At 42.1% G+C, this 16,125-nt stretch overlaps 1 protein-coding gene across 1 annotated transcript; it reads left to right on the top strand.

Annotated features, from left to right (window-relative positions):
* The first annotated feature begins 568 nt into the window (after window positions 1-568).
* LOC311146681 (cAMP-dependent protein kinase catalytic subunit beta-like) lies at window positions 569-15,995 on the top strand. The gene is made up of 10 exons (XM_084183212.1): window positions 569-900; window positions 5,241-5,302; window positions 5,580-5,708; window positions 6,796-6,894; window positions 7,163-7,245; window positions 11,651-11,777; window positions 12,851-12,946; window positions 13,073-13,195; window positions 13,644-13,808; window positions 14,875-15,995. The coding sequence occupies exons 1-10, from the start codon at window positions 855-857 to the stop codon at window positions 14,998-15,000; spliced, it is 1,056 nt and encodes a 351-aa protein (XP_084039338.1). The 5' UTR covers window positions 569-854; the 3' UTR covers window positions 15,001-15,995.
* The last annotated feature ends 130 nt before the right edge of the window (window positions 15,996-16,125 follow it).

Raw genomic sequence — 16,125 nt, forward strand, 5'->3', positions numbered from 1 at the left:
GTCCACATACTTTTGCCCATCTATTGTAGCTACCACCGATAGCTTGCTAAAGGGTTGGCTGTATTTGATCATACTGTAGCGGTCCTTGCTATATGAGCCATGTAACCAAAGATAATTTAATAATTTTGAAAAGTTACAACTACGTGACGTTACAATTCCCACAAAGTGGGTTAACCCTTATTATTAGAGCAATGTTGAAGGCGATGTTGAAGGCAGACCAGGGTACTGCAGGCTGCCATTAGCAACTTAATTATGCTTATAACGTCTTCTGTGTGCGATTTATTTTATAATCGGTTCAAGGACTTATATCTGGTCTATTAGAAGCAATTATTGGTCTTGATTGTCTTCGAAACATTTTTGTATTTACACGAAGATTGACCAAGAAGATTGAGATTGCCATTTTTTCCGTTCACTATAATGTTATCTGCAAACAATGCCTGCAGTACCGCGGTCGGCCTTGAATTTCCGTGGCTTCAGTGAGAGGGGGCAGTCGTTCTCCCCTGGACCAACTCACGTGCCTCTAAACTAAAGGCGGAAGCAGATTGAGTGCGATATCCTATCTCTTCACATAGAAGGTCTTTGACCAAGCGATCAATAGTGAACGCTTGGGGGTAGAAGTGTGAGAGCAGTGAGTGACCGCTAGCTGCATGTCAGCGAGAAGAGGCAGGAAGGGAAATATCTATAGAAGGGGGTGGTGAACAGGGATTTGGGCTCCTTTCAAATTTGGCTGTAACGTTATCTCTATATAGATCCAAATTAACGATTCTTGCTACGAGGGGAACACCACTCAACAACAGCTGTAGCTAGCTACCACCATCTCCCGCAGTCTGAGCGATCGCCGTGTCTTCCATACGATGGGAAACGCTGCTACCGCCAAGAAAGGCAACGAGCTGGAGAGCGGTGAGTTGGGACGGTCGCTGAGCATAATCTATACTAACTAATGTTAGCTAGCTACCGAGTGAGTATGCTAACATTAGCTAATGTTGACACATTTGAAACATTTTATGCACAACATCGGGAGAATGTATCCCTGATGTTGTAAACATTTACATGAATTACACCCTCCCCCTACATTTCGTATAGTAATTGGTTTGTGAATTAATCCCAGCTAGCTAACTAGCTACAGTACAAGGAATGTATAACTAAATAGTTACAACCTGATCCAGAGGCCTAGCTAGCTGCTAACATTTGCTAGCTAGCCGGTCGTTTTAGCCCGTTCGCTATGATGTCTACCTAGCTAACGTCAGTAAGAGTTAGATATATATCAGCGTTAGTTAGCCACCACCAGGCCCGTGAGACATCACCAAGCCAGAGTAGCTATAATGTGCAATGCCAGCTACAGTACTGTAGCAGTAGCATAGCCAGCCAGCTAAAGTCTTGACTATCTGACGTGTGTTGGTCTCATAGCCTATGGAGGCCTGTTGTTTTGTTTTGATATTGCAATTGTAGATTAGTTTTAGCTAGCTAATTTGTAATTTTACAAGTGAGAGAGATCATTAGCAACCAGAAGTTCACTCCACTCGCAAACTATTTACAAATGTCATGTTAGATTAACCACACTAAGGATAAGTAGTTTAATGAGTAGGGTGTTTCAATTATCAGACTACCTCACATCTCAGTCTTGAGGCGCTGTATAAATATATACAGCTTTCCCTCAACAGTACTCTCTAGCGCTCCTCTAAACAGTGACCAAATATGGCGAAAAAATGACAAATGCCCACTTGCCATTCATAAAACCAGGCCCGTAATACAACCTTCCCAAGTGATTTATCTCACAAGTCTTTTTGGTTTAGAGTCTGTTAAATCTTAGTGATGTGAAGGTCTACACACGCACACAGAGCACAGTTTGTCATTGACTGGAACAGCTTGTCACTAGACCTTCGTCAGAGGATAAGGGGAATTACAAGCTTTGACGCAACTAGCCCTGGGACTGTATTAATTTGCAATGGTACACTTTGACGTATGTATGCTGATAATCAATGCACAGCATGACTTGATACATTTGAAATGTTTCCCAATGATGTCCTATACAGTCAGGAATATGGAGACATTGGTTTGTGTCCAGATCTGAATGTATGTGAACTGCTTGCAAACGAATTGTGAGTTTTCATATATGCTGTTCAATCTACTTCACTTTTGATAAATGTACGGTCAAATTTGAACATTTATGGTAGGTATCTGGGTTGTTTAAAAGCTTTGTCACTTTACAATGCTGTTAATCTGTTCATATAAGATTTATTGAAGTGTTGGAAGAGACCAGGCAGAGGCACAGGAACCTGGCCAGCCTCAGGTATCTTCCCAGTTTCAGGAAGCAAGCAGTGTTCTTTGATCTGATCAGTGCAACCAAAAGCCTGTGCTGTGCTGTCCGTTTTCCTGTTAGTTTTGACATGACATGAGCCCCAGTCTCTCAACCTTCTAGTATTAAACCTGACTAAGCCACATTGTCCTCAACTGCTGCTGCTACAGATTTGTCTGCCCTGTTGCTGTTTACAGGGCCGGCAACCTGGTTCCTGATAACAGCCCATGTGTGTGTTGCGCTAGCCTGCTAACCTCCTCACCAACTCAGACTTGTTCTCTTGGCTTGGCTCTTGGGAGATGTCAAAACACTCCCAGTTTGACAGGGAGGGAGGGATGAAGGAGGTAGGGAGGTGGACACGAATTAAATATGCTAGATAGGCTAATTATGACACTGAATTCTGAGCCTTGTTTCACTGTTCCGCGTCACAACCTTCCATGTTGTTAAACATGTTAGGCAACCATGTTCTAGAACTATGAATTTAGTGGTGCTCATCTCTAAAAACGGTACTGTACTGAGGTGTACATTATTCTACTATACAATACTGGACACCTAGCATGTCTTTAAAAGGGGTCACATTCAGTACAGTAAACCATAACCAGCTCTGATTATGTAAACATTTACATTAGCTAGGCGGACATATACAGTGCAATCAGAAAGTATTCAGACCCCTTGACTTTTTCCACATTTTGTTACGTGACAGCCTTATTCGAAAATTGATTAAATGAGTTTGTTTCCTCAATCTACACACAATACCCCATAATGACAAAGCGAAAACAGATTTTTAGAAATGTTTGCAAATGTATTAAAAATAAAAAATTCAGAAAAAGTATTCAGATGCTTTGCTATGAGACTCGAAATTGAGCTCGGGTGCATCCTGTTTCCATTGATCATCCTTGAGATGTTTCTACAACTTGATTGGAGTCCACCTGTGGTAAATTCAGATTAGTTTCAATTGATTGGACATGATTTGGAAAGGCACACACCTGTCTATATAAGGTCCCACAGTTTACAGTGCATGTCAGAGCAAAAACCAAGCCATGAGGTCGAAGGAATTGTCCGTAGAGCTCCGAGACATGAGATCTGGGGAAGGGTACCAAAAGTCTTTCAGCGGCAGGGACTGGGAGACTAGTCAGGATCGAGGCAATGATGTACAGAGAGATCCTTGATGAAAACCTGCTCCAGAGCACTCAGGACCTCCGACTGGGGCGAAGGTTCACCTTCCAACAGGACAACGACCCTAAGCACACAGCCAAGACAATGCAGGAGTGGCTTCGAGACAAGTCTCTGGAAGAGACCTGTGCAGCAACGCTCCCCATCCAACTTGACAGAGCTTGAGAGGATCTGCAGAGAAGAATGGGAGAAACTCCCCAAATACAGGTGTGTCAAGCTTGTAGCGTCATACCCAAGAAGACTCAAGGATGTAATCGCTGCCAAAGGTGCTTCAACAAAGTACTGAGTAAAGGGTCTGAATACTTATGTAAATGTGATATTGTAGTTTTTTATATATATATATAAATTTGCAAAAATGTCCAAACCTGTTTTTGCTTTGTCATTATGGGGTATTGTGTGTAGATTAATGGGGGGGAAAAAACGATTTAATCAATTTTAGAATAAGGCTGTAACGTAACAAAATGTGGAAAAAGTGAAGGGGTCTGAATACTTTTTGAATGCACTGTCTAATATAGTCTACATGTCAGGCCAGGGTTTAGTGGTTCAACATACAGAGTATCCTATATAAAAATAACTGCACAATGATTGAAGCCTTTTTCTGTTTGCTACATCTTTGTATTTGTACAGAATTTGCCATCCTAGTCATGTAATTTTGTCATGTCTGTTGTGACTTTCTTACCCACAGGGGTCATTAACAACCATTCTAATTAGTATTCTTGTGTTTTTCTGTGTCAAACTGAATTACAGGAGAAGAATGACAACTCTTTCTCTCTGTCTCTAATACTGTCATTTTCTTTCCTTCGTTGTCATCTATTGTTCTTCACTGCATATGGTCCATGTTTGTTGATCTGATATCCTTGTTGTTAGTGCATAAATCTATCTCTCTCTCTTTCTTCCACATCATCCCTTCCACATTGTTCCTGCAAATCCTTGGGTGATATATAGAGACTTTTGGTATGCCCACTCTTCCACTAGATGCCCAAAATGACAGAAGTCCGAACCCCTTCCACACATTGATTATATTTTGAATGAACCCAAGCTTGGCTTGTAGTAGTGGTTCAGTATATGCTTCGATTTATGTTCTGCCAAAACCATTACCTAAACCTGTGTTTTTGTCATCTGCATTCTGTCATTCTGGATATCTCCTGTCTGCTGTGTTTTTCCATGTATGATGGTTTGTCCTTGCTCGTCAAAAACAATTCTGTAATGAATACTGTGAGTGTTAGAGCCTTCCCGTGAACAGTATTGGGCCCTAATGCACAGTCAGTTCAGAAAGAAAGTGATGCACAAGAGTTCTGCATGTTTTAAGAGAGACCAGCCTCTCCTCTTGTCTTAGTGAATTCTTACATCCCCCTCTCTATTTAAAAAAAGAGAAATGGGGCTCTTGGCATCACTTCTTACTTAGACTGCCCGTCTTGGTTGGTGTGTGTGTTTTTTTGTATCACTAGAAACAGAACGTTTTGATGTTGTTTCCTCCCCCCTTACTCCGTACATGTATTTTGTGGATGTAAAATGCAGATGAGAGTTTAGTTAGTTAGACCTTACCAGTCTTCGTCTCCATTGAATTACGTTTCATACGGATTTTGTTACAATTAATCCCCAGCACTGTTCTAGAATTTCCACATAAGATTCCATTAAGATTTCCTTTGTACTTTGTTACCCGCTCCATGCAAACCAAATCCCAAGTCAATAAATAGGAATGAATCATGCGTTGACAGACAATTCCTTCCTGTGTGCTAATTGTGCTTGTGTGTATCTTTCTTCCATACAGTGAAAGAGTTCCTAGCCAAAGCCAAAGAAGACTTCTTACGGAAATGGGAATGTCCACCACAGGTGAGATGTTTTCAATGCTCTTAAGGCTGGAGCTACAAATCCAGGGTTTGGGGACTCCTTCTCATTTATTTCTGTGATTCCTCACATCCTATCTCTTTGCCTTCTTCTCAACCGAATTGGGGAGAAGGTCCAAGGTCCTTCACCAATGTGTATCGAAAAGGAGACGAGTAGTGGATGTGAGGAATATCTTAAGTTTCACTGAGTAAAAGCCTGGGACTGCTGCTGTGGTATATCCATTAGGTAATCGACATCCTGTGTTTTGTATGACCCATTCCAGAGCACGACGGGCCTAGATGACTTTGACAGGCTAAAGACCCTGGGTACAGGCTCGTTTGGAAGAGTCATGCTGGTCAAACATAAAGGAACAGAGCAGTTCTTTGCCATGAAAATACTGGACAAGCAAAAGGTTGGTGCCCAGTGGAAAATAGCTGGCCTTTTCAAGGACTGGTAACTCATGTATGAGCTGACAAGGCAATGTATGGCCTTGCTATGGGAAGAGGATAAAGAGATGCTATTTTAGGGCATCAAACGTCGCAACAAGTGCAAAGCCTTGGTCGAGTGGGTATCACTTCAGGCAGCAAGCACATGTATGCCTCCCCACCGAAGACCTGGGTTAAATCCTCTGTATCCCTCCTTACTCTCATCCCATCTGTTTCTACCTATCTAAATGAAGCATACTTTTTTTTAGTAAAGGTAGTGTGCAATTACACTGTCCAAAAATAAAAATAAATCACGCAAAAATGAAATAAAACACTGTAGATCAGTGGTATTCAAACTTTTCCGGCGGGACCCCAATTTTCCCCCAGAATATCTGGGGACCTACATTTTTTTGCAAGAATTCCTCGCTACCCCACCCTAAATCTGATGATGACACAACCTTAAAATTGTTACATTTATATTTTTACCTTAACTAATACCTTCAATTCATTACACTTTCATCTCTTATCAAAACTAGAAGAAACCAATAAATACATTTACTCAATAAAATTGTATTTTTAAAAGGATCCTTCTCACAAACGTTGTATATTGTGACTTGTCCCATACAATAATATGTACTCTAATTTTTAATATTTTTAAATGGGGAACCCCACTGCAAGGTTGCGACCCCAACTTTGAATACCACTGCTGTAGATGGTAACTGGTGGCATAACATAAGTATGATTGTGTAATGTTAGGACCGGCCGGCAGTAATGTCTGCCAGTGGTTCCTCCCATCACATGCACAGATATGATCTGACTTGTTAGTGTCTGGATTATAATACCATAGACTCTTTGCATTACTGGAATGCAATCTAAAAGCTGTCCTAGCCACGCAAACCACCTGATCTCGCGAGCTAACATAAATGGTTCGCTACCTCAGTCTGGTAATTACGAGACTAAAGCTGTCCCCCTCCCCCAACCTCTACAGCTTTGTCATGCCATCATTAAACAGTAAATCAAAATGTTGTTTTTCGGTCAAGATGGTTGTCTGATGATCACTTCTTTGTCTGTTAGGTGGTAAAACTCAAGCAAATAGAACACACGCTAAATGAGAAGAGAATATTGCAGGCTGTGTCTTTTCCCTTCCTCGTCAGACTTGATTATGCCTTCAAGGTACAGTTTATTTTCCTTCTGCATACAGTGTTTTCAATCTGGCCATTGAGATCAGGGGCCCTATGTATCAAGTGTCTCAAAGAAGGAGTGCTGATTTAGGATACATTTTTCCTTTTTGATCACAATGAATATGATTCGATGAACAAGGGGGGACCTGATCCCAGCACTACTCTGAGACGCTTAATACATATGGCCCCTGGCCTCTTTATTATTCAGTTATCTCAGTATCTGAGTGGATTTGTTTACATCTGTCTATGTCTCTCCACAGGACAACTCCAATTTGTACATGGTGATGGAGTATGTTCCAGGAGGAGAGATGTTCTCACATCTAAGACGAATCGGAAGGTTCAGGTGAGTTTCTGTCTGAATGTTCTGCTCATAAATGCAAAATCAGGTTGATTACAGATTGTTTCTAGATTTTCCAGTTGTTGATAGAAAATGAATGTGTGTGTATGTATATGTGTGTGTATATATATATATATATATATATATATATATATATATACACACTGCTCAAAAAAATAAAGGGAACACTTAAACAACACAATGTAACTCCAAGTCAATCACACTTCTGTGAAATCAAACTGTCCACTTAGGAAGCAACACTGATTGACAATAAATGTCACATGCTGTTGTGCAAATGGAATAGACAACAGGTGGAAATTATAGGCAATTAGCAAGACACCCCCAATAAAGGACTGGTTTTGCAGGTGGTGACCACAGACCACTTCTCAGTTCCTATGCTTCCTGGCTGATGTTTTGGTCACTTTTGAATGCTGGCGGTGCTTTCACTCTAGTGGTAGCATGAGACGGGGTCTACAACCCACACAAGTGGCTCAGGTAGTGCAGCTCATCCAGGATGGCACATCAATGCAAGCTGTGGCAAGAAGGTTTGCTGTGTCTGTCAGCGTAGTGTCCAGAGCATGGAGGCGCTACCAGGAGACAGGCCAGTACATCAGGAGACGTGGAGGAGGCCGTAGGAGGGCAACAACCCAGCAGCAGGACTGCAACCTCCGCCTTTGTGCAAGGAGGAGCAGGAGGAGCACTGCCAGAGCCCTGCAAAATGACCTCCAGCAGGCCACAAATGTGCATGTGTCTGCTCAAACGGTCAGAAACAGACTCCATGAGGGTGGTATGAGGGCCTGACGTCCACAGGTGGGGGTTGTGCTTACAGCCCAACACCGTGCAGGACGTTTGGCATTTGCCAGAGAACACCAAGATTGGCAGATTCGCCACTGGCGCCCTGTGCTCTTCACAGATGAAAGCAGGTTCACACTGAGCACATGTGACAGACGTGACAGAGTCTGGAGACGCCGTGGAGAACGTTCTGCTGCCTGCAACATCCTCCAGCATGACCGGTTTGGCGGTGGGTCAGTCATGGTGTGGGGTGGCATTTCTTTGGGGGGCCGCACAGCCCTCCATGTGCTCGCCAGAGGTAGCCTGACTGCCATTACGTACCGAGATGAGATCCTCAGACCCCTTGTGAGACCATATGCTGGTGCGGTTGACCCTGGGTTCCTCCTAATGCAAGACAATGCTAGACCTCATGTGGCTGGAGTGTGTCAGCAGTTCCTGCAAGAGGAAGGCATTGATGCTATGGACTGGCCCGCCCGTTCCCCAGACCTGAATCCAATTGAGCACATCTGGGACATCATGTCTCGCTCCATCCACCAATGCCACGTTGCACCACAGACTGTCCAGGAGTTGGCGGATGCTTTAGTCCAGGTCTGGGAGGAGATCCCTCAGGAGACCATCCGCCACCTCATCAGGAGCATGCCCAGGCGTTGTAGGGAGGTCATACAGGCACGTGGAGGCCACACACACTACTGAGCCTTATTTTGACTTGTTTTAAGGACATTACATCAAAGTTGGATCAGCCTGTAGTGTGGTTTTCCACTTTAATTTTGAGGGTGACTCCAAATCCAGACCTCCATGGGTTGATAAATTTGATTTCCATTGATCATTTTTGTGTGATTTTGTTGTTAGCACATTCAACTATGTAAAGAAAAAAGTATTTAATAAGATTATTTCATTCATTCAGATCTAGGATGTGTTATTTTAGTGTTCCCTTAATTTTTTTGAGCAGTGTGTGTGTATATATATATATATATATATATATATATATATAATATTTATTTTACCTACATTCCCGTACACGTATTTATTTGGACAGTGTATCTAAAACATTTAATTTGGCTCTGTACTCCAAAATGTTGGATTTGAGATGAAATGTTTTATGAGGCGACAGAAAATAATGTCACCTTTTATTTTAGGGTATTTTCTTACACGTTTTAGCATTTAGAAATGAATGCACTTCATTTATCTAGTCCCCCCATTTGAAGGTGTCCATAAGTATTTAGACAAATTCAGTTATCGTGCATTACATTTATTTAAAAGTTTAGTGTTTGGTCCCATATTCCTAGCACGCAATGACTACATCAAGCTTGTGACTCAACAAAGTTGTTGGATGCATTTGCAGTTTGTTTTGGTTGTGTTTCAGATGATGTTGTGCCCAACAGAAATGTATTGTAAATAATGTGTTGTGATTTTGGAGTCACTTTTATTGTAAATAATGTTTCTGAACACTTCTACATTAATGTGGATGCTACCATGATTACGCATAAATCATGAATAATGATGAGTGAGAAAGTTAGATGCATAAATATCATTCCCCTCAAAAAATTTGATTAATTCATGATTATCCGTAATCATGATAGCATCCACATTATTGTAGAAGAGTTCAGAAACATATTCTATTCTCATTTACAATAAAATTGAATCCAAAATGACACAATACATTTTTTACCATACATTTCTATTGGGAACGGAAAGGGGATACCTAGTCAGTTGTACAACTGAATGCATTCAACATAAATGTGTCTTCCGCATTTAACCCAACTCCTCTGAATCAGAAAGGTGCGGGGGGCTTGCCTTAATTGATATCCACGTCTTCGGCGCCCAGTTGCTGTTGGGAGTTTACTGCCTTGCTAAGGGGCAGAACGACATTTTTACCTTGTCGGCTCGGGGATTCGATCCGACAACCTTTCGGTTACCGGCCCAACACTCCTACCCGTCAGGCTACATACCACACTACATATTCCGACACACAACCAATACAAACTGCAAATACATCCAACAAGTTTGTAGAGTCACAAGCTTGATGTAGTCATTGCATGCTAGGAATATTGGACCAAATACTAAACGTTTAAATACATTTTATACACTAACAGAATTGTATTTTATGACACCTTCAAATGGGGGGGACTAGATACATAAAGTGCATGAAATGTTTTAGCTTCACTGTCCAAATGCATTTTTTTTTTATTTTTTTATTCTGCTCTCCCCTTCACATTTTGTTACGTTACAGCCTTTTTCTAAAATTGATTAAATTGTTTTTTTCCCCTCATCAATCTACACACAATACCCCACAATGACAAAGCAAAAACTGATTTGTATAAATTATTACAAAAAAATAACAACTCACATTTACATAAGCATTCAGAACCTTTACTCAGTACTTTGTTGAAGCATCTTTGGCAGCGATTAAAGCCTTGAGTCTTCTTGGGTATGACGCTACAAGCTTGGCACACCTGTATTTGGGGAGTTTCTCCCATTCTTCTCTGCAGATCCTCTCAAGCTCTGTCAGGTTGGATGGGGAGCGTCGCTGCACAGCTATTTTCAAGTCCGGGCTCTGGCTGGGCCACTCAAGGACATTCAGAGACTTGTCCCGAAGCCACTCCTGCGTGGTCTTAGCTGTGTGCTTAGGGGTCGTTGTCCTGTTCGAAGGTGAACCTTCGTCCCAGTCTGAGGTCCTGAGCGCTCTGGAGCAGGTTTTCATCAAGGATCTCTTTCCCTCAATCCTGACTAGTCTCCCAGTCTTGGTTTCATCAGACCAGAGAATCTTGTTTCTCATGGTCAGAGAGTCCTTTAGGTAACTTTGGGCAAACTCCAAGCGGGCTGTCATGTGCCTTTTACTGAGGAGTGGCTTCTGGAAGGTTCTCCCATCTCTACAGAGGAACTTGGGTTCTTGGTCACCTCCCTGACCAAGGCCCTTCTCCCCCGATTGCTCCGTTTGGCCGGGCGGCCAGCTCTAGGAAGAGTCTTGGTGGTTCCAAACTTCTTCCATTTAAGAATGATGGAGGCCACTGTGTTCTTGGGGATCTTCAATGCTGCAGACATTTTTTTGGTACCCTTCCCCAGATCTGTGCCTCGACACAATCTTGTCTCCGAGCTCTACGGACAATTCCTTCGACCTCATGGCTTGGTTTTTGCTCTGACGTGCACTGTCAACTGTGGGACCTTATCTAGACGTGTGTGCCTTTCCAAATCATGTCCAATCAAGTGAATGTACCACAGCTGGGCTCGAATCAAGTTGTAGAAACATCTCAAGGATGATCAATGGAAAGATGATGCACCTTAGCTCAATTTCGAGTCTCATAGCAAAGGGTCTGAATACTTAAGTAAATAAGGTGTGTGTGTATATATATATATATCACTTGTACATTTGCAAAAATTAAAAAAAATCTGTTTTCGCTTTGTCATTATGGGGTATTGTGTGTAGATTGATGAGGAAAAAAACTAATTCAATAAATTTTTGAATAAGGCTTTAACGTAACAACAAAATGTGGAAAAAGGGAAGGGGTCTGAATACTTTCCGAATGCACTGTAGCTGGTAGTTAATTACAACTCTGATAAAATGTTTCTGCTTACTACATCATCAGTTAAACGGATTCTTCTCGCTTTCCTTCCTTCACAGTGAACCGCACGCACGGTTTTACGCTGCACAGATTGTACTGACGTTCGAGTATCTCCATTCACTAGACCTTATCTACAGAGATCTGAAGCCTGAGAACCTTCTAATCGATCAGCACGGCTACATCCAGGTATGTGTGACCAGTGCTACAAGTGGATCATTTTTATTTTACAGCACCGGGGTTCTTATTTTAGAGCCAATATTTCATAAGAGATGCTGGTAGGCCTACTCACAGGGATGCAAACTCATCGCTTTTCGGTGATATTCACCGTTTTGATCTCAAAATAGGCCATCCACGTGAATCGTGTAGACCTGAAGAGAAAAGGGGGGAGGGGTCTGTATCTCATATTGAAATCATTGACTGAGCACAGAAAGTGATTAAACGTATTGAACTTAAGAGAAAAGTAGTTAAATTGCACAAGTTTCTCATAGTTAATGAAAATAATGCATCAGTGATTCGTATTTCCAGTAACTTTCTGAAGAAGGAACACCTGTGTGTGTTGTGTAGCCAGTTAGCATGCCGAAACAGTCATTTCTAAAGGCTTTCCCAAAAAACCTTGCCAATTAAATGTTGTCTGCAAAGTAGGCCTACCTGGCTGGCAGAATGATATCATGATACATTTGTACCAATCGGGTTCACATGAAACACTGCTACAGAAACACTGCTACTAGCCAAACACAAGTCTCTTGCTGGTGCACAATTGAATTAAAGGGCAACTACACCCTCCCACACACCTCAAATGTGGTCTCCTGATGTGGTTGAAGCATTGTTGTGAACTTAGAACATAACATTTTGTTGGTTTTCTATCAATAAAAGTGTGATCTTGAGAGTGATCAACTCCCCCTACCCCAGAACACCATTTTCTCTGTCCATTGTGGTTTGTAAAGTTAGGAGTGTTGAGATTATTCAAATGTGTATTTATTACTTGTTATTCTCTGAAAATAAGCCAATTTTCTTGCACTTCACACAGATTTTTCATCTTTCCAAATGAATTTTTTTGTCACCATTTTGGGCCCTCACCAGTTTGCATCCCTGTACTCAAGCAGTAGAACATTTGAGGTGCCAGTACTGTGTACCGGGGCGCACCGGCCTAACTTGAGCACTGTGCGTGACACATCACTGCCTATGGCGTATACTGTAATGATGGGTTGTGTTTTCTCTGCTATGTTGCTTTACTGACTGTACGTGTTCTTTGTGGTCAGGTGACAGACTTTGGATTCGCCAAGCGGGTAAAAGGCAGAACCTGGACATTGTGTGGAACTCCAGAGTACCTGGCGCCCGAAATCATCCTCAGCAAGGTGAGAGTCCTGTCTCTCTCTCTCGCTCACTCACACTGAATTAAATTACTCAATTTGAAGACATGGAACATGAATTTAGATTACATATGTGTATGTGAACTACATTTGTCATTGTGCTGTGTGTAGGGCTACAACAAAGCAGTGGACTGGTGGGCCCTGGGGGTGCTTATATATGAGATGGCGGCTGGATACCCTCCCTTCTTCGCTGACCAGCCTATTCAGATCTATGAGAAGATCGTGTCTGGAAAGGTATGGACAAGTCAATTTTACATTAAGCATGTCTGAAATGGCCTACCTATTTCACCTGCAGTTTAACACATTTTGAACACCTGTCCTGTCCTCATGGAGTAAGCTTAACTCAGTGGGAGGTTTTAACTGTCCAATGAATCCTTGTCTTGCTTTTGGCTTAGCCTCTTCTGTCTTCAATCACTTACTATACAGGTCCAACTAGGAACAAATGTACATTTCTCAATACATTACGGGGCGGCAGGTAGCTTAGTGGTTAAGAGCGTTGTGCCAGTAACCGAAAGGTCGCTGGTTCTAATCCCCGAGCCGACTAGGTGAAAAATCTGTCGATGTGCCCTTGAGCAAGGCACTTAACCCTAATTGCTCCTGTAAGTCGCTCTGGATAAGAGCGTCTGCTAAATGACAAAAAAAATTAAATGTTTTTGACAAAACCTCTTGTGTCCCCCTGTAGGTTCGCTTCCCGTCCCACTTCAGCTCTGACCTGAAGGACCTGCTGAGGAACCTGCTGCAGGTGGACCTGACCAAGCGCTACGGCAACCTGAAGAATGGCGTCAACGACATCAAAGGACACAAGTGGTTCGCTACAACGGACTGGATTGCCATCTATGAGAGGAAGGTACATACAAGGCTGTGTTTGAAGATGAGGACAATCAATGCGAAGTTGAATTGCTCTTTATAGCACATAACTTTTATGAAACACATTGGCCAAAGTCTTGCCTACTACTTACTAAAACGACATACTGTGTACTATCATACTACAAACTATTTCAGCAACAAATATCAACATACTACTCATCCATACTGAGAAGAACTCCTGAGTGGCGCAGTGGTCTAAGGCACTGCATCGCAGTGCTAACTGTGCCACTAGAGATCCTGGTTCGAATCCAGGCTCTGTCGCAGCCGGCCGCGACCGGGAGACTCATGGGCGGCGCACAATTGGCCCAGCGTCGTCCAGGGTAGGGGAGGGAATGGCCGGCAGGGATGTAGCTCAGTTGATAGAGCATGGCGTTTGCAATGCCAGGGTTGTGGGTTCGATTCCCACGGGGGGCCAGTATAAAAAAATATGTATTCACTAACTGTAAGTCGCTCTGGATAAGAGCGTCTGCTAAATGACTAAAATGTAAATGTAAATGTAAGGCATAATATAAATTCACAATCGCTCTTGTTCCACACCATTTGTAAATTTTTGTAGAGCATGTCCCCTATTCTAATTATCAGCTGTTGTCAAACACACGTGGGTCTGAAAAGACGATTCTCTTCCTCAATAGTGTGCAGCGAATTCTAAATGAAAAGCCGAAATGAGTATGACATCCTGCGATTTAAAGTATACTACATCTTTTAAATTTCACATTCTATAAAACGTTTTATTTTTGCATAGCCAAAAATCCTACTATTTAGAACGCAAGTATGGGTATTCAGACATGGCCTCTGTATTTTATTGATGTCCAGTAGTACTTTCTTGAGCATTGTGATCTTGCAACAATAGTCTTTATATGGCGTCATAATAATGTTTTCTATTTGACTTACTATAATTACTTCATAATGCATTTTGCTGAATGGTGGTATTACCTAGGCATCTGAAAAGTCTTGTATTACAATATCATTGAAGTACTGGCTTGGTCTCCTCTAAGGCAAACTCCCTCTAACTCCGCCCCTGGTTGTGCTGCTCACTGTGTTTTCAGGTGGAAGCCCCGTTCATACCAAAGTGTCGAGGCGCTGGAGACACGAGCAACTTCGACGACTACGAGGAGGAGGAGATCCGAGTCTCCGTAACGGAAAAATGTGCAAAGGAGTTTTCCGAGTTTTAGGACGTGCAAACGTGGATATATCAGGGCTAAAACACACATGAAAAATAAGGGGATCTTTGCACTCTTCTAAAGACTTTGGGTTGGAGCAGAGACCATTGTTCAACTATTACTACGTAGTTCCTTCATTCCACAAGGCTGAATGAGGTCGCCATGATCCTTGGGTGCCGATGATAACACCTTCACTGTCACACATACCTGCATATTAAAGCAGACACACCACCTTTTTTTTTTTAAATCCCCTCTACCCACTCTGTTTTTGAACTTTGAAGCAGTTGTTGTCTTGGATGTTGTGCTCCCCTTTGCAGATGTGATATTTTTCAATTTAGGAGAAAAACCAGAATGAGAGTAACTATATGAAACAAAGGCCAATTTAATAGAATTCCACGCAGTGTAACTTCAAACCGACTTGTCTGTGGCAGTATCACACATGGTTGTGTGGTTTTGTAGGGCAGTGCCTCTAGTTGTCAACAGTTTAGATGTTATGGTCTGTTACAAAGCCAATGCTTTTCAAGAGAAAATTATTCTCTCACCTTATACTAGGACAATGTTTTGGTCAGCTTTCAGAAATAATATTTGTCCTTTGTGTATAATGTTTGTCACTAAGTAAGACACATTAAACACCATTGAGTGCTAAGAGCATGACCAAAATACAACTAATTGGGTGACGGAGGAAGAGAGGTCCCTCCTTTTCTTTGCTTTTGTCTGTAGACCCCTTTAGATTTAGAACCAATTCCAACGGCCCCACAAAGCGCCCATTCTCTGGCCCATTGGTATTCTGGCCCTGTTACAGGGAAGTCATTGCAGGGAATGGCGAACCCAACTACAAACAGAAAATAGCAAAACGGTGGTCCTTGTTTCTATTTGTGCCAGAGAAATTATAGAATTTGTAATCTCTCATTTTTATTTAACATATTTTAATCCATGGATTAAAACTGCAGGTTTTTTGGTCCCTAAGATTTCAGGTCCGCTAATAAAAAAGGACACTTTTAAATGAATTTGTGGAGCAGCGGAGCTCCTGATGTGTTAAAGTGAAATGAAGTCCTTTTGAGGTGCACTCTTTAAATGTATCAGTTCAGTGTGTATAGTGGTGTGGCTTTTGCCTCAACATTGTAAGTAGAACCAGTA

The sequence above is a fragment of the Coregonus lavaretus genome, assembly GCF_964263955.1.
Source record: "Coregonus lavaretus genome assembly, chromosome: 19".
Lineage (NCBI taxonomy): Eukaryota > Metazoa > Chordata > Actinopteri > Salmoniformes > Salmonidae > Coregonus > Coregonus lavaretus.